We start from the raw sequence: 19,546 nt of genomic DNA, 5'->3' as shown, positions 1-19,546 counted from the left end.
TGCCTCTAGATGTGTCACTGCTCTGCCTCTAGACACGTCACTGCTCTGCCTCTAGACACGTCACTGCTCTGCCTCTAGACACGTCACTGCTCTGCCTCTAGACACGTCACTGCTCTGCCTCTAGACACGTCACTGCTCTGCCTCTAGACACGTCACTGCTCTGCCTCTAGACACGTCACTGCTCTGCCTCTAGACACGTCACTGCTCTGCCTCTAGACACGTCACTGCTCTGCCTCTAGACACATCACTGCTCTGCCTCTAGATAAGTCACTGCTCTGCCTCTAGACACGTCACTGCTCTGCCTCTAGACACGTCACTGCTCTGCCTCTAGACACGTCACTGCTCTGCCTCTAGACACGTCACTGCTCTGCCTCTAGACACGTCACTGCTCTGCCTCTAGACACGTCACTGCTCTGCCTCTAGACACGTCACTGCTCTGCCTCTAGACACGTCACTGCTCTGCCTCTAGACACGTCACTGCTCTGCCTCTAGACACGTCACTGCTCTGCCTCTAGACGTGTCACTGCTCTGCCTCTAGACACGTCACTGCTCTGCCTCTAGACACGTCACTGCTCTGCCTCTAGACACGTCACTACTCTGCCTCTAGACACGTCACTGCCTCTAGATACGTCACTGCTCTGCCTCTAGATGCGTCACTGCTCTGCCTCTAGATGCGTCACTGCTCTGCCTCTAGATGCGTCACTGCTCTGCCTCTAGACGCGTCACTGCTCTGCCTCTAGACGCGTCACTGCTCTGCCTCTAGACGCGTCACTGCTCTGACTCTAGACGCGTCACTGCTCTGCCTCTAGACGCGTCACTGCTCTGCCTCTAGAGAAGTCACTGCTCTGCCTCTAGACACGTCACTGCTCTGCCTCTAGAGAAGTCACTGCTCTGCCTCTAGAGAAGTCACTGCTCTGCCTCTAGAGAAGTCACTGCTCTGCCTCTAGAGAAGTCACTGCTCTGCCTCCAGAGAAGTCACTGCTATGCCTCTAGAGAAGTCAATGCTCTGCCTCCAGAGAAGTCACTGCTATGCCTCTAGAGAAGTCACTGCTCTGCCTCTAGAGAAGTCACTGCTCTGCCTCTAGAGAAGTCACTGCTCTGCCTCTAGAGAAGTCACTGCTCTGCCTCTAGATACGTCACAGCTCTGCCTCTAGATACGTCACAGCTCTGCCTCTAGATACGTCACAGCTCTGCCTCTAGATACGTCACAGCTCTGCCTCTAGATACGTCACAGCTCTGCCTCTAGACACGTCACTGCTCTGCCTCTAGAGAAGTCACTGCTCTGCCTCTAGAGAAGTCACCGCTCTGCCTCTAGAGAAGTCACCGCTCTGCCTCTAGAAAAATCACCGCTCTGCCTCTAGAGAAATCACCGCTCTGTCTCTAGATACATCACCGCTCTGCCTCTAGATACATCACTGCTCTGCCTCTAGAGAAGACACAGCTCTGCCTCTAGATACATCTCTGCTCTGCCTCTAGATAAGTCACTGCTCTGCCTCTAGATACAGCACTGCTCTGCCTCTAGAGAAGTCACTGCTCTGCCTCTAGATACATCACTGCTCTGCCTCTAGAGAAGTCACTGCTCTGCCTCTAGAGAAGTCACTGCTCTGCCTCTAGATACATCACAGCTCTGCCTCTAGAGAAGTCACTGCTCTGCCTCTAGAGAAGTCACTGCTCTGCCTCTAGAGAAGTCACTGCTCTGCCTCTAGAGAAGTCACTGCTCTGCCTCTAGAGAAGTCACTGCTCTGCCTCTAGAGAAGTCACAGCTCTGCCTCTAGATACATCTCTGCTCTGCCTCTAGATAAGTCACTGCTCTGCCTCTAGAGAAGTCACAGCTCTGCCTCTAGAGAGGTCACAGCTCTGCCTCTAGAGAAGTCACAGCTCTGCCTCTAGAGAAGTCACAGCTCTGCCTCTAGAGAAGTCACAGCTCTGCCTCTAGAGAAGTCACAGCTCTGCCTCTAGATACGTCACAGCTCTGCCTCTAGATACGTCACAGCTCTGCCTCTAGATACGTCATAGCTCTGCCTCTAGAGAAGTCACAGCTCTGCCTCTAGATACATGTCTGCTCTGCCTCTAGATAAGTCACTGCTCTGCCTCTAGAGAAGTCACAGCTCTGCCTCTAGAGAAGTCACAGCTCTGCCTCTAGAGAAGTCACAGCTCTGCCTCTAGAGAAGTCACAGCTCTGCCTCTAGAGAAGTCACAGCTCTGCCTCTAGAGAAGTCACAGCTCTGCCTCTAGAGAAGTCACAGCTCTGCCTCTAGAGAAGTCACAGCTCTGCCTCTAGAGAAGTCACAGCTCTGCCTCTAGAGAAGTCACAGCTCTGCCTCTAGAGAAGTCACAGCTCTGCCTCTAGAGAAGTCACAGCTCTGCCTCTAGAGAAGTCACAGCTCTGCCTCTAGAGAAGTCACAGCTCTGCCTCTAGATACATCTCTGCTCTGCCTCTAGATACGTCATTGCTCTGCCTCTAGATACGTCACAGCTCTGCCTCTAGATACGTCACAGCTCTGCCTCTAGATACGTCACAGCTCTGCCTCTAGAGAAGTCACAGCTCTGCCTCTAGAGAAGTCACAGCTCTGCCTCTAGATACATCTCTGCTCTGCCTCTAGATACGTCATTGCTCTGCCTCTAGATACGTCACAGCTCTGCCTCTAGATACGTCACAGCTCTGCCTCTAGATACGTCATAGCTCTGCCTCTAGAGAAGTCACAGCTCTGCCTCTAGATACATGTCTGCTCTGCCTCTAGATAAGTCACTGCTCTGCCTCTAGAGAAGTCACAGCTCTGCCTCTAGAGAAGTCACAGCTCTGCCTCTAGAGAAGTCACAGCTCTGCCTCTAGAGAAGTCACAGCTCTGCCTCTAGAGAAGTCACAGCTCTGCCTCTAGAGAAGTCACAGCTCTGCCTCTAGAGAAGTCACAGCTCTGCCTCTAGAGAAGTCACAGCTCTGCCTCTAGAGAAGTCACAGCTCTGCCTCTAGAGAAGTCACAGCTCTGCCTCTAGACGCGTCACTGCTCTGCCTCTAGAGAAGTCACAGCTCTGCCTCTAGAGAAGTCACAGCTCTGCCTCTAGAGAAGTCACTGCTCTGCCTCTAGAGAAGTCACAGCTCTGCCTCTAGATACGTCACAGCTCTGCCTCTAGATACGTCACAGCTCTGCCTCTAGATACGTCACAGCTCTGCCTCTAGATACGTCACAGCTCTGCCTCTAGAGAAGTCACAGCTCTGCCTCTAGAGAAGTCACTGCTCTGCCTCTAGTTGCTCCACTCAGCAGGCCGTGACCATACTGCACAACCACATGCTCTCAGCTCTCTCTCTCTGCAGCATTATTATACTGACCACACTGCAGTACCAACAGAGGGCTGTATCTTTACTATGTTCAGTCATCTCCAAGACTGGACCTGGGAATGGATTCACAGTACCATACCTGAGGTAGAACTTCACAGTACCGTACCTGAGGTAGTACTTCACAGTACCGTACCTGAGGTAGTACTTCACAGTACCGTACCTGAGGTAGAACTTCACAGTACCGTACCTGAGGTAGAACTTCACAGTACCGTACCTGAGGTAGAACTTGATTGCACTGGTGATGGTCTTGATCTCCCATTCTGTACTGTCCAGCTCCACGTCAGCACAGGTTTTAGGATCTGTCATACGGAGAGGATAGATGTCATCATTACTCAGTCTCAGAGCTACAGTGTCTCCTCCATGTCTCTGTCTGTCAGTCTCAGAGCTACAGTGTCTCCTCCATGTCTCTGTCTGTCAGTCTCAGAGCTACAGTATCTCCTCCATGTCTCTGTCTGTCAGTCTCAGAGCTACAGTATCTCCTCCATGTCTCTGTCTGTCAGTCTCAGAGCTACAGTATCTCCTCCTCCATGTCTCTGTCTGTCAGTCTCAGAGCTACAGTATCTCCTCCTCCATGTCTCTGTCTGTCAGTCTCAGAGCTACAGTATCTCCTCCATGTCTCTGTCTGTCAGTCTCAGAGCTACAGTATCTCCTCCTCCATGTCTCTGTCTGTCAGTCTCAGAGCTACAGTATCTCCTCCTCCATGTCTCTGTCTGTCAGTCTCAGAGCTACAGTATCTCCTCCATGTCTCTGTCTGTCAGTCTCAGAGCTACAGTATCTCCTCCATGTCTCTGTCTGTCAGTCTCAGAGCTACAGTATCTCCTCCATGTCTCTGTCTGTCAGTCTCAGAGCTACAGTATCTCCTCCTCCATGTCTCTGTCTGTCAGTCTCAGAGCTACAGTATCTCCTCCTCCATGTCTCTGTCTGTCAGTCTCAGAGCTACAGTATCTCCTCCATGTCTCTGTCTGTCAGTCTCAGAGCTACAGTATCTCCTCCTCCATGTCTCTGTCTGTCAGTCTCAGAGCGACAGTATCTCCTCCATGTCTCTGTCTGTCAGTCTCAGAGCTACAGTATCTCCTCCTCCATGTCTCTGTCTGTCAGTCTCAGAGCTACAGTATCTCCTCCATGTCTCTGTCTGTCAGTCTCAGAGCTACAGTATCTCCTCCATGTCTCTGTCTGTCAGTCTCAGAGCTACAGTATCTCCTCCATGTCTCTGTCTGTCAGTCTCAGAGCTACAGTGTCTCCTCCATGTCTCTGTCTGTCAGTCTCAGAGCTACAGTATCTCCTCCATGTCTCTGTCTGTCAGTCTCAGAGCTACAGTATCTCCTCCATGTCTCTGTCTGTCAGTCTCAGAGCTACAGTATCTCCTCCTCCATGTCTCTGTCTGTCAGTCTCAGAGCTACAGTATCTCCTCCTCCATGTCTCTGTCTGTCAGTCTCAGAGCTACAGTATCTCCTCCATGTCTCTGTCTGTCAGTCTCAGAGCTACAGTATCTCCTCCTCCATGTCTCTGTCTGTCAGTCTCAGAGCTACAGTATCTCCTCCTCCATGTCTCTGTCTGTCAGTCTCAGAGCTACAGTATCTCCTCCATGTCTCTGTCTGTCAGTCTCAGAGCTACAGTATCTCCTCCATGTCTCTGTCTGTCAGTCTCAGAGCTAAAGTATCTCCTCCTCCATGTCTCTGTCTGTCAGTCTCAGAGCTACAGTATCTCCTCCTCCATGTCTCTGTCTGTCAGTCTCAGAGCTACAGTATCTCCTCCATGTCTCTGTCTGTCAGTCTCAGAGCTACAGTATCTCCTCCTCCATGTCTCTGTCTGTCAGTCTCAGAGCTACAGTATCTCCTCCATGTCCCTGTCTGTCAGTCTCAGAGCTACAGTATCTCCTCCATGTCTCTGTCTGTCAGTCTCAGAGCTACAGTATCTCCTCCTCCATGTCTCTGTCTGTCAGTCTCAGAGCTACAGTATCTCCTCCTCCATGTCTCTGTCTGTCAGTCTCAGAGCTACAGTATCTCCTCCATGTCTCTGTCTGTCAGACTCAGAGCTACAGTATCTCCTCCTCCATGTCTCTGTCTGTCAGTCTCAGAGCTACAGTATCTCCTCCATGTCTCTGTCTGTCAGACTCAGAGCTACAGTATCTCCTCCTCCATGTCTCTGTCTGTCAGTCTCAGAGCTACAGTATCTCCTCCTCCATGTCTCTGTCTGTCAGTCTCAGAGCTACAGTGTCTCCTCCATGTCTCTGTCTGTCAGTCTCAGAGCTACAGTATCTCCTCCTCCATGTCTCTGTCTGTCAGTCTCAGAGCTACAGTGTCTCCTCCATGTCTCTGTCTGTCAGTCTCAGAGCTACAGTATCTCCTCCATGTCTCTGTCTGTCAGTCTCAGAGCTACAGTGTCTCCTCCATGTCTCTGTCTGTCAGTCTCAGAGCTACAGTATCTCCTCCATGTCTCTGTCTGTCAGTCTCAGAGCTACAGTATCTCCTCCTCCATGTCTCTGTCTGTCAGACTCAGAGCTACAGTGTCTCCTCCATGTCTCTGTCTGTCAGTCTCAGAGCTAGTATATCTACAGTAAATTAACTCCTTTTGCATTATTTATGTTGTTTTATAAATGATCTAGCTATTCCCCATAGCTAGTCACATAAACCCCCAGGATGGTTTCCTGCTACAGTATAGACTCCCCTTACAGGCAGAGGTTTCCAGCTATCAGAATAAGACAGGTGTGTGTGTGAGTGGAGGTTGTGTAAACAAAACTACTGCATAAATATGAAATACATTCGCTTCAATCTTTTCCCAAATATATAGCTGTTTGGATTTGTTCAATCTGGTCACTTTCTCGCTCTCTGTCTCTCTCTCTGTCTCTCTCCGTCTCTCTCTCTCTCTCTCTCGCTCTCTCTCTGTCTCTCTCTCTCTGTCTATCGCTCTCTCTCTGTCTCTTGCTCTCTCTCTGTCTCTTGCTCTCTCTCTGTCTCTCTGTCTCTCGCTCTCTCTCTGTCTCTCGCTCTCTCTGCCTCTCTCTGTCTCTCTCTGTCTATCGCTCTCTCTCTCTCTCTCTCTCTCTCCCTCCCTCTCTCTCTCTCTCTACTCCAAGATATCTCTGTCTTACCCATGGCAAGACCCAGTAGGTTCTGTACTCTGGAGTTCACCCCAACAATCCTGTACAGACCCTGCTCATCGATGCCTGTGGGAGGGAACAGAACAGAGACACAGAAATGTATTCAGACCCCTTGACTTCTTCCACATTTTGTTACGTTACAACCTTGTTCTAAAATGAATTAAATAAAACATTTTCCTCAGCAATCTACACACAATACCCCAAAAGGACAATTGTCTGTAGAGCTCAGAGACAGGATTGTGTTGAAGCATTGAAGGTCCCCAAGAACACAGTGGCCTCCTTCATTCTTAAATGGAACAAGTTTGGAACCACAAAGACTCTTCCTAGAGCTGGCCGCCCGGCCAAACTGAGTAATCGGGGGAGAAGGGCTTTGGTCAGGGAGGTGACTAAGAACCTGATGGTCACTCTAACAGAGCTCTAGAGTTTCTCTGTGGAGATGGGAGAACCTTCAAGAAGGACAACCATCTCTGCAGCACTCCACCAATCAGGCCTTTATGGTAGAGGCCAGACGGAAGCCACTCCTCAGTAAAAGGCACCTGACAGCCCACTTGGAGTTTGCCAAAAGGCACCTAAATACTCTCAGACCATGAGAAACAAGATTCTCTGGTTTGATGAAACCAAGATTGAACTCTTTGGCCTGAATGCCAAGCGTCACGTCTGGAGGAAACCTGGCACCATCCCTACGGTGAAGCATGGTGGTGGCAGCATCATGCTGTGGGGTTGTTTTCAGCAGCAGGGAATGGGAGACTAGTCAGGATCAAGGCAAAGATGAACAGAGCAAAGTACAGAGAGATCCTTGATGAAAACCTGCTCAGAGAGCTCAGGGCCGGGGTGAAGGTTCACCTTCCAAACAGGACAATGACTCTAAGCACACAGCCAAGACAACGCAGGAGTGGCTTCGGGACAAGTCTCTGAATGTCCTTGAGTGGTCAAGCCAGAGCTCGGACTTGAACCAGATCGAACATCTCTGGATGGACCTGAGAATAGCTGTGCAGCAACGCTCCCCATCCAACCTGACAGAGCTGGAGAATCCTACCCAAGAAGACTCGAGGCTGTAATCGCTGCCAAAGGTTCTTCAATAAAGTACTGAGTAAAGTGTCTGAATACTTATGTAAATGTGATATTTCATTTTTTTTATTTTGAATAGATTAGCTAACATTTAAAAAAAAAACAGTTTTATCTTTGTCATTATGGGTTATTGTGTGTAGATTGATAAGGGGAAAAATATTTTTTATCAGTTTTAGAATAAGGTTGTAACGTAACAAAATGTGGAAAAAGTCAAGGGGTCTGAATACTTTCCGAAAGCACAGTATATAAAGATCTTATAGGACCTATAAGAGACACACTGCCCGATGACACCAGATTGACAGTACAGTAGTATTAGAGCATACTACTGTGTGGGCTGTACGCAGCCAAGCCTTAGTTCAATACCTCTGGTCTCCACAGCATAGATGAACTTCTTCACAACGTTGAAGCCAACCACATCCAGCTGGACCACTGTTACGTGGAGAGAGAGGAATGGAGAGAGGGAAGAGGGAGAGAGGGAGGGAGGTATAGAGAAAAAAAGAGAGAGAGAAACAGAGGTAAAGAAGAAAATAAATCCCATCAATTATCAGTGTGCATTGATCTGGACAGATGGTAGATTAAAGCTAATGAATACCAATGAGTCACTTACTGCCTTCACTCTGGCTGTCTCTGTTTAAGTTATAGACCTGGAAGGAACAGAAACGCCCGGTTACCACGGTTACACCGCTTAGCTTCACCGCCAGCACCACCAGTCTCAAACACCTATCTGTGTACTGAACCCAGGCTGTACTTACATAAGCCCATGTACACCATGCTGAAATAAAACACTGTTGGACACAGTATGTCAGACTACCTGGCCGCTGTGTAGTAAAACAGTACATTGGCATCAATGGAGAGACCACAGCCTGCGGTCTTCCTCCGATAGAGCCTACTGATTCAAGTGGCTTCCTGAAGGAGCTGAAGGTTAGTTATTCAGCTATGCATCTACTGGAACCGGTGTTTCAGGAAGGCCTGCAGGATCATCAAGGACCCCACACACCCCAGACACCAGCTGTTCACTCCCGTACCGTCGGGCAGACGGTATCGAAGCGTGAGGTCTGATACCAACAGACTCAGAGACAGTTTCTATCTACAAGCCATCAGACTGCTGAACACTTGAACTGGACTGACTACCTGCTGTGATTCTACAAGTCTTAACACTCATGTATTCACTCACACACACACACACACATTCATGCTACACACACACCTGCTGTGATTCTACGAGCCTTAACACTCATGTATTCACTCACACACACACACACACACACATTCATGCTACACACACACCTGCTGTGATTCTACGAGTCTTAACACTCCTGTATTCACACACACACACACACACACACACACACACACACACACACACACACACACACACACACACACACACACACACACACACACACACACACACACACACACACACACACACACACACACACACTTCCATGCTACACACACATCTGCTGCTACCAGTCTCTTATTATGATTTGTAAATACTGTACAATTTAAACACTTCCCCCTTCCACAAAACAAAACAGGTGTAAATATTGGACTATAAATTGTGTCTTCCTGTATTATAATAAATGCTAACATGTTTATTCTATTCTACTGTCATTTACTTTATGCTCGTATTCTTATCTGTATTATTTCTTATTGTTGTTGCATTGCATTTCATTGGACGGTGTGTAACATGTGTATCCTGTACATGCGACTAATACAAAAAGAACATGGAGATTACGGAGTTCCTGTGATGGGCTAGACACACACATATACACATACACACGCACGCACGCGCATACACACAGGATGGGTGTGTAACCGTGGCAACATACCGGTTCTCTCCCATCCATAGCCTCCATCCACAGCCTACGGTCTTCCTCCGATAGAGCCTGCATGGTGATCACCCCCGACCTGCAACACACACACACACACACACACACTGATACAGGCTCACCTTCAGCTGTCAATACAGTCCTGCTTCAAACCACACACACACACACACACACACACACACACACACACACACACACACACACACACACACACACACACACACACACACACACACACACACACACACACACTGATACACATACACACATCCACGCCACACACACACACACATGCGTGCATATATAGACATGGACACACACCATAATGCACCATAATGAACACTCTGCCTAACACTCACAGTCAAGTTGTCCTTGTGAACTGTTAAAGCATGTTGAGTCCAGCTTTTACTGACATGCTGATAAAAAGGGTTGTGGTTACAACAACTGTACACTGCATCTAGCAAACACACACACACACACGCTGGGCAGAGGACACATACACACACACACACACACTGGGCAGAGAAGACACACACACACACACACACACACTGGGCAGAGAACACACACATACAATGGGCAGAGAACACACACTCACACACACACTGGGCAGAGGACACACACACACACACACACACACACACACACACACACACACACACACACACACACACACACACACACACACACACACTGGGCAGAGGACACACAAACACACACACTGGGCAGAGGACACACACACATACATACACACACTGGGCAGGGGACACACACACACACACACTGGGCAGAGGACACACACACTAGAGGTCGACCGATTAATCGGAAGGGCCGATTTCAAGTTTTCATAACAATCGGAAATCAGTAATTTTGGACGCCGTTTTTGCCGAGTATTTATTTATTTAATATATTTTTTTACACCTTTATTTTTTTTTTTTATTTTTTTTTTTTTTATCCCCTTTTCTCCCCAATTTTCGTGGTATCCAATCGCTAGTAATTACTATCTTGTCTCATCGCTACAACTCCCGTACGGGCTCGGGAGAGACGAAGGTCGAAAGTCATGCGTCCTCCGAAGCACAACCCAACCAAGCCGCACTGCTTCTTTAACACAGCGCGCCTCCAACCCGGAAGCCAGCCGCACCAATGTGTCGGAGGAAACACCGTGCACCTGGCCCCCTTGGTTGGCGCGCACTGCGCCCAGCCCGCCACAGGAGTCGCTGGAGCGCGATGAGACAAGGAAATCCCTACCGGCCAAACCCTCCCTTACCCGGACGACGCTAGCCCAATTGTGCGTCGCCCCACGGACCTCCCGGTCGCGGCCGGCTGCGACAGAGCCTGGGGGCGAACCCAGAGACTCTGGTGGCGCAGTTAGCACCACTGCGCCACCCGGGAGGCCCCACACCTTTATTTAACTAGGCAAGTCAGTTAAGAACACATTCTTAATTTCAATGACGGCCTAGGTTAACGGTGGGTTAACTGCCTTGTTCAGGGGCAGAACGACAGATTTTTACCTTGTCAGCTCAGGGATTCAATCTTGCAACCTTACGGTTAACTAGTCCAACGCTCTAACCACCTGCCTCACGAGGAGCCCGTCTGTTACGCAAATGCAGTAAGAAGCCAAGGTAAGTTGCTAGCTAGCATTAAACTTATCTTATAAAAAACAATCAATCAATCATAAATACTAGTTAACTACACATGGTTGATGATATTACTAGTTTATCTAGCGTGTCCTGCGTTGCATATAATCGATGCGGTGCGCATTCGCGAAAAGGACTGTCGTTGCTCAAACGTGTACCTAACCATAAACATCAATGCCTTCCTTAAAATCAATACACAGAAGTATATATTTTTAAACCTGCATTTTTTAGCTAAAAGAAATCCAGGTTAGCAGGCAATATTAACCAGGTGAAATTGTGAGTCAGAAATTCTGACGCAGAGTCAGTGTATACGCAACAGTTTGGGCCGCCTGGCTCGTTGCGAACTAATTTGCCAGAATTTTACGTAATTATGACATAACATTGAAGGTTGTGCAATGTAACAGGAATATTTAGACTTATGGATGCCACCCGTTAGATAAAATACGTAACGGTTCCGTATATCACTGAAAGAATAAACATTTTCTTTCGAGATGATAGTTTCCAGATTCGACCATATTAATGACCTAAGGCTCGTATTTCTGTGTGTTATTATGTTATAATTAAGTCTATGATTTGATAGAGCAGTCTGACTGAGCGGTGGTATGCACCAGCAGGCTCATGCGTTTTGCCAGCAGCTCTGCTGTTTATGACTTCAAGCCTATCAACTCCCGAGATTAGGCTGGTGTAACCGATGTGAAATGGCTAGCTAGTTAGCGGGGGCGCGCTAATAGCGTTTCAAACGTCACTCGCTCTGAGACTTGGAGTAGTTATTCCCCTTGCTTTGCGTGGGTAACGCTGCTTCGAGGGTGGCTGTTGTCGATGTGTTCCTGGTTCGAGCCCAGGTAGCGGCGAGGAGAGGGATGGAAGCTATACTCTTACACTGGCAATACTAAAGTGCCTATAAGAACATCCAATAGTCAAAGGTATATGAAATACAAATCGTATAGAGAGAAATGGTCCTATAATTCCTATAATAACTACAACCTAAAACTTCTTACCTGGGAATATTAAAGACTCATGTTAAAAGGAACCACCAGCTTTCATATGTTCTCATGTTCTGAGCAAGGAACTGAAACGTTAGCTTTCTTACATGGCACATATTGCACTTTTACTTTCTTCTCCAACACTTTGTTTTTGCATTATTTAAACCAAATTGAGCATGTTTCATTATTTATTTGAGGCTAAATTGATTTTATTGATGTATTATATTAAGTTAAAATAAGTGTTCATTCAGTATTGTTGTAATTGTCATTATTACAAATACATTTAAAAAATCGTCCGATTAATCGGTATCGGCTTTTTCTTTTGGTCCTCCAATAATCGGTATCGGTTTCGGCGTTGAAAAATCATAATCGGTCGACCTCTAACACACACACACACACACACACACACACACACACACACACACACACACACACACACACACACACACACACACACACACACACACACACACACACACACACACACACACTGGGCAGAGGACACATACACATACACACACTGGGCAGAGGACACATACACATACACACACTGGGCAGAGAACACACACACACTGAGCAGAGGACACATAAACACACACTGGGCAGAGGACACATACACATCATGAATAAATAAAGAGGACTGAGTGCAGGAACGGGCTGATGACGATGGAGAGAGATCTGAGGCTGTAGTGTCGGGAGGCACAGACTCTGCTGCTCTAACTGCAGTCAGACAACACTCTGCTAAGACTGGCCTGGAGAGGAGAGGAGGCAGACATCTCTCAGGATCTAACTTACACCCTCATCTTCAAAACTAGACCTTCTAGCGTCTGTCTCCAGGCAGCTTGTAGTGTTCACAGGACAGGCACGGCTTAATGCTGAACAATGCATTTCAAACTACTTCCATCTTAATGTTGAACAAAGCATTTCAAACTACTTCCATCTTAATGTTGAACAAAGCATTTCAAACTACTTCCATCTTAATGTTGAACAAAGCATTTCAAACTACTTCCATCTTAATGTTGAACAATGCATTTCAAACTACTTCCATCTTAATGTTGAACAAAGCATTTCAAACTACTTCCATCTTAATGTTGAACAAAGCATTTCAAACTACTTCCATCTTAATGTTGAACAAAGCATTTCAAACTACTTCCATCTTAATGTTGAACAAAGCATTTCAAACTACTTCCATCTTAATGTTGAACAAAGCATTTCAAACTACTTCCATCTTAATGTTGAACAAAGCATTTCAAACTACTTCCATCTTAATGTTGAACAAAGCATTTCAAACTACTTCCATCTTAATGTTGAACAAAGCATTTCAAACGACTTCCATCTTAATGTTGAACAAAGCATTTCAAACTGCTCTCATCTTAATGTTGAACAAAGCATTTCAAACCACCCCTCATCTTCATCTGCAATTAATGTAACATTAAAGAGACAAGCTGTGTACTGGGATTTTGCGATTGCCAATCCTCATTAAGATCCTCTGTGTTGAGCTCTCTCACTAGTCACTCAGCCACAGCCACAGCCTCAGCCCCAGCAAGACTTGTGAGCACCACCCTGTGGTTGGAATGGGTCACAACAAGCTATTCGACAGCAGCAATGACTCACCTGTCTACGCCCTCCACATCAAAACAGAACCTCTTCTCTATAGAGTCCGTCTTCCGCCTTGTGCAGGACTTCAGAGTGAAGCTCTCCTCCTCTCCCTGAAAGACAGGGGTGACCTTAATCAACCTTTAAGAAGAGACATTTTATGACATTCAAGTTAAATCAATGTGAAGTTCCTTTCCCAACGTGTATGGAACCATGTCATTACGGTGCATTTCTTATATTATCGAAGTGAATTGTGGACAAGGACTAGGATGGACAGACTCAAAGGACCTAGGAAAAGATGTGTAGGAAGCTTAGATGTATCATTCCAGTGCAACTATTTTACAGCCCATCTCCCTACTATCAATCCCTCCTCTCCCCTTTCCTCTCCTTTCCTTTCCTCTCTTTGTCTCCCCTTTCCTTTCCTCCCCTCTTCTCCTCTCCTCTCCTTTCCTCTCCTCGTCTCTCCTCTCCTTTCCTCTCCTCATCTACCCTTTCCTCTCCCCTTTCCTCCTCATCTACCCTTTTCTCTCCCCTTTCCTCCTCATCTACCCTTTCCTCTCCTTCTCTCCTTTCCTCCCCTTTCCTCTCCTCCCCTTTCCTCTCCTTTTCTCTAGTCTCCTCCTCTCCCCTCTCCTCCCCTTTCTTTCACCCCTCCCCTTTCCTCTCCTCTCCTTTCCTCTACTCTCCTCCCCTTCCCTCTCCTCTTCTCCCCTGTCCTCTCCTTTCCTCTCCTCTCCTCCTTCAAAGGGACTGCATTAGCACCTGAAGTGTTTACTACTCTGTTTGTACACAGGATCCCAGCAGACACAGGGCAGTAATCCTGAGAGAGGGACCATCAAGCCACAACTCTGATGTGTTCCGAATGATAGGTCCTCTCCTCTCTGATTCTTCCTCTCATGTCCTCTCCCCTCTCCTGCCCTTTCTCCTCTTCCCCCATCACTTCTCTCCCTTCATCTCCCTCTCTCTGCCATCCTTTTCTCCACAGTACACTTCAATCAGTGTGAAAGGAACTGTGAGATGAGGAGTAGAGCCCGACCGACATATCGGTTCACTGATATTATCAGCCGATATTGGCCTTTTACAGCTATCGGACGATAATTCCACCGATAAACGATATTCAATAAACAGGATGAAAAAAGGGAATCTCATGCTGATCTGAACACTTACAGACATAATGATGTCATTCATTTCACCATGTAAGAAATCAACATGTGAAGCATATTTCTTGGGCAATTTAGAAATGACTTTTTCATTTCCCCGGTGTAAAACACTATATCGACAGTTTTCCCCAAAAGAACTGCAGTCATTCAAACCTCTAGAGACAGATGTCACACATGATTTCTGCTTTAAATCGTGACTGGGAGGCCTTAAATATGAATGTGTCTAATTAATGTGTCTATGCCTCTGTTCATGAGGGTTGGAGAAGCCCCTGAGGTTTCGGGAGAGCTCTCTCTCTCTGTGTGTGTGTGTGTGTGTGTGTGTGTGTGTGTGTGTGTGTGTGTGTGTGTGTGTGTGTGTGTGTGTGTGTGTGTGTGTGTGTGTGTGTGTGTGTGTGTGTGTGTGTGTGTGTGTGTGTGTGTGTGTGTGTGTGTGTGTGTGTGTGTGTGTGTGTGTGTGTGTGTGTGTGTGTGTGTGTGGTAATTGGATGAGTTGGCCCCTGTAGGTGGGGCTCTAGTCTCCCATATACTTGGGTGTATTAGAGCAGAACTTATCCCTGTCAAGATGTTGGGCTTGGCATGGGCACTGTGTTAACTACTGTCTGAGAGTGGCACTGCAGGAGAGGCTGGCCCGCTGCCAGCTCTGTGTGTCAACCCTGCCAGCCCTGAGTCACGGTACCATGACCTGCCGCCCATGCCAAGATAAGAGCCCTGCATCATCGCCGATAGGCGAAAATAAGCGAGCGACCGATGCCAATATTTCTTTCTCTCTATTCTCGCTCTTCTCTCTCTCACTCTCTGTCTCTCTGCTCCAACAACTACATGGTCCCGCGGCATGGCAGAGTGGCATTCTGGGTAGAAACAAACAGACAACGCACCACTTTGCCTCCAGACTTCTGGTCAAACAGGACCATGGTGACTCGTTTGGGCTCTCGATGGTAGGTGCAGTAGTACTTGACCCAGGTTGACACAAAAGAACCTGAGAGAGGGAAGCAAGAGAAGCAGAGAGAAGCAGACAGAGAAGCAGAGAACAAGCAGAGAGAGAAGCAGAGAGAAGCAGACAGAGAAGCAGAGAATAAGCAGAGAGAGAAGCAGAGAACAAGCAGAGAGAGTAGCAGAGAGAAGCATAGAGAAGCAGACAGAGAAGCAGAGAGTGAAGCAGAGAGACGTACAGAGAGAAGCAGAGAGAAAAGCAGAGAGAAGCAGAGAGAAAAGCAGAGAAAAGCAGAGAGAAGCAGAGAGAGAAGCAGAGAGACGTACAGAGAGAAGCAGACAGAGAAGCAGAGAGAAAAGCAGAGAGAAAAGCAGAGAGAAGCAGAGAGAAGCAGAGAGAGAAGCAGAGAGAAAAGCAGAGAGAAGCAGAGAGAGAAGCAGAGAGAAGCAGAGAGAGAAGCAGAGAGAGAAGCAGAGAGAGAAGCAGAGAGAGAAGCAGAGAGAAGCAGAGAGAGAAGCAGAGAGAAAAGCAGAGAGAAAAGCAGAGAGAAGCAGAGAGAGAAGCAGAGAGAGAAGCAGAGAGGGAAGCAGAGAGAAAAGCAGAGAGAAAAGCAGAGAGAAAAGCAGAGAGAGAAGCAGAGAGAGAAGCAGAGAGAGAAGTAGAGAGAGAAGCAGAGAGAGAAGCAGAGAGAGAAGCAGACAGAGAAGCAGAGAGAGAAGCAGAGAGAAAAGCAGAGAGAGAAGCAGAGAGAAAAGCAGAGAGAAGCAGAGAGAGAAGCAGAGAGAGAAGCAGAGAGAGAAGCAGAGAGAGAAGCAGAGAGCGGGGAAGCAATGAAAAAATTGTTTTGGTTACCAATTTATTACTGCACATGCTCAGTGCCCTTGTCACCTCTTGGAGTCTCATCCTGAATACAATTACTCTTGTTGTTTCTATGGGGAAATGCAAATCTATTTGTACAACAACACTCGTACTACTTTTCTAAATGGTAAAAATAAATGACTAAATAGTGATGTAAAATGTGACCTTATCGCATCATGAGAGAGAGAAAGAACTGTCTGTGTGTGTGTGCTTGTGTGTGTGAGAGTGAGAGACAGTGAGATCGAGAACGAGAAAGGAGTGAGAGAGACAGAGAGCATGACGGGACACTCACGTTTCTCTTGTACAAACAGGTATCCCTCCATGGTGTCATGGCTGATGCTCTTGTGTTCATGGGGGTTCTCCTTCATCTTCCTCATCAGACACTCCACCTCAGACCGGGTGCTTTCAAAACGGTTCCGCGTCTGAACAGGGCAGGAGAAGAGACAGAATGATGGAAACATCCCACCTACCATCCTGCATTCTGAGCAATTCACCACTGTCTGTAGTTGTTGGGTTAGAGCTATTCACCACTGTCTGTAGTTGTTGGGTTAGGGCTATTCACCACTGTCTGTAGTTGTTGGGTTAGGGCTATTCACCACTGTCTGTAGTTGTTGGGTTAGGGCTATTCACCACTGTCTGTAGTTGTTGGGTTAGGGCTATTCACCACTGTCTGTAGTTGTTGGGTTAGGGCTATTGACTACTGTCTGTAGTTGTTGGGTTAGGGCTATTGACCACTGTCTGTAGTTGTTGGGTTAGGGGTATTGCCTTGAAAGGCCACTGGGTTAGGGGTATTGCCTTGAAAGGCCACTGGGTTAGGGGTATTGCCTTGAAAGGCCACTGGGTTAGGGGTATTGCCTTGAAAGGCCACTGGGTTAGGGGTATTGCCTTGAAAGGCCACTGGGTTAGGGGTATTGCCTTGAAAGGCCACTGGGTTTGGGGTATTGCCTTGAAAGGCCACTGGGTTAGGGGTATTGCCTTGAAAGGCCACTGGGTTAGGGGTATTGCCTTGAAAGGCCACTGGGTTAGGGGTATTGCCTTGAAAGGCCACTGGGTTAGGGGTATTGCCTTGAAAGGCCACTGGGTTAGGGGTATTGCCTTGAAAGGCCACTGGGTTAGCAAAAGAGGAAATCTGATCAGCACCTCATGCCTGTAATGTATGGCATTAACATGAATCTTACATTCTGAATGCTGATGGTGAGGTCTGTCTTGAAGTGGTTGAAGTCTTTGGCCAGTTCGTACCCATGATGGTAGTAAGTAAACAGCCCCTGAAGGAATGCCAGCAACTAGAATTGATGTAGAGGATGACAGGGTGAGAAACATTCCTCTCAACTCAATTCAATGAAATCAACCAAATCTACTCTCATTTGTTTTCAAATGTACTTGTTGACAGCTACATTCTAAAGCTACATATGTAGGATCCTAATTTGATGACCCTGTTGCAGGAGAACCTTCCTGAAATGCAGGAAATAGAAGTGTATTCAAGGTTAAAAAAGCTTTTTGAAGTTTGTCATTTCCACAAAATTCAGACTTGATTTTTCCTTAGGAAAAATGTATCAACCCCTACAAAAATGTCTGTTAATTATAATCCACATAGTGTAATAATTCACATTTCCTGTTGCTGCAGGATTATTTTCCTGCTGTAGCAAACTGGCTGAAATGAAGATCTTACATCTGTACATGTGTAGACAGTGTGGTTCATAGAGAGATGAGGTGATTGAGCATGAGAGTTGTATAGACTAAAGTAACTGTAGTACAGCAACAAACCACCAATAACATCTGCTGTATGTGACCAATAACACCTGTTAAACACGTGTATGTGACCAATAACATATGTTAAACACGTGTATGTGACCAATAACATATGTTAAACATGTGTATGTGACCAATAACATCTGCTAAATATGTGTAGGTGACCAATAACATCTGTTAAACACGTGTATGTGACCAATAACATCTGCTAAACACGTGTATGTGACCAATAACATCTGCTAAACACGTGTATGTGACCAATAACATATGTTAAACATGTGTATGTGACCAATAACATCTGCTAACCATGTGTATGTGACCAATAACAGTTGATTTGATTTGAGTAGTACAGTAACAGTAGTACAGTAACAGCAGTAACAGTAGTACAGTAACAGTAGTAACCGAAGTACAGTAACGATAGTACATTAACCGTGGTAACAGTTGTACAGTAACAGTAGTACAGTTACAGTAGCACAGTAACAGTAGAATAGTAACAGTAGTAACAGTAGTACAGTAACCGTAGTAACAGTAGTAACAGGGCCAGTGGTAACAGTGGTACAGTAACAGTAGTACATTAAAAGTAGAACAGCAACTATACCACAGTAACAGTAATATAGTAACTGTAGCAACAGTAGTAGAGTAACAGTAGTACAGTAACAGCAGCCCGGGAACAGTAGTAACAGTTGTGAAGTAACAATAGTACTGTAACAGTAGTACAGTAGCCATGGTATAGTAACAGTAGCACAGTCACAGTAGTAACAGTAGTATAGTAACAGTGGTACAGTAGCCGTAGTAACAGTAGTACAGTAACAGTAGTATAGTAATGGTAGTAACAGTAGTAGAGTAACAGTAGTACAGTAACAGCAGCACAGCAACAGTAGAACAGTAAACGTAGTAACAATAGTATAGTAACAGTGGCACAGTGGTACAGCAACAGTAGCACAGTAACAGTAGTGTAGTGACAGTAGTGACAGTAGCACAGTAACAGTAGTATAGTGACAGTAGTGACAGTAGCACAGTAACAGTAGTATAGTGACAGTAGTGACAGTAGCACAGTAACAGTAGTGTAGTGACAGTAGTGACAGTAGCACAGTAACAGTAGTATAGTGACAGTAGTGACAGTAGCACAGTAACAGTAGTGTAGTGACAGTAGTGACAGTAGCACAGTAACAGTAGTATAGTGACAGTAGTGACAGTAGCACAGTAACAGTAGTATAGTGACAGTAGTGACAGTAGCACAGTAACAGTAGTGTAGTGACAGTAGTGACAGTAGCACAGTAACAGTAGTATAG

General features: G+C 46.6%; 1 protein-coding gene across 2 annotated transcripts in view; it reads right to left on the bottom strand.

The window, feature by feature from the left end:
* The window catches only part of LOC129868230 (rho GTPase-activating protein 26-like), a 146,965-nt gene that overhangs the window by 52,436 nt on the left and 74,983 nt on the right, over positions 1-19,546 (bottom strand). Inside the window, exons 7-15 of one of the 2 annotated variants that reach the window (XM_055942021.1) lie at positions 17,684-17,788; positions 16,798-16,927; positions 15,592-15,692; positions 13,575-13,669; positions 9,341-9,482; positions 8,113-8,149; positions 7,869-7,934; positions 6,429-6,503; positions 3,552-3,636 (exon numbers count right to left, since the gene is read on the bottom strand). In XM_055942021.1, the coding sequence (XP_055797996.1) occupies positions 3,552-3,636; positions 6,429-6,503; positions 7,869-7,934; positions 8,113-8,149; positions 9,341-9,482; positions 13,575-13,669; positions 15,592-15,692; positions 16,798-16,927; positions 17,684-17,788 (836 nt within the window). The remainder of the gene's footprint in view (positions 1-3,551; positions 3,637-6,428; positions 6,504-7,868; positions 7,935-8,112; positions 8,150-9,340; positions 9,483-13,574; positions 13,670-15,591; positions 15,693-16,797; positions 16,928-17,683; positions 17,789-19,546) is intronic. The other variant, XM_055942022.1, reaches the window with a different exon arrangement.

Source organism: Salvelinus fontinalis, chromosome 13 (genome assembly GCF_029448725.1).
Source record: "Salvelinus fontinalis isolate EN_2023a chromosome 13, ASM2944872v1, whole genome shotgun sequence".
Lineage (NCBI taxonomy): Eukaryota > Metazoa > Chordata > Actinopteri > Salmoniformes > Salmonidae > Salvelinus > Salvelinus fontinalis.
Note: the sequence above shows the minus strand (reverse complement) of the source record. Positions and strands in the feature narration are given on the sequence as shown.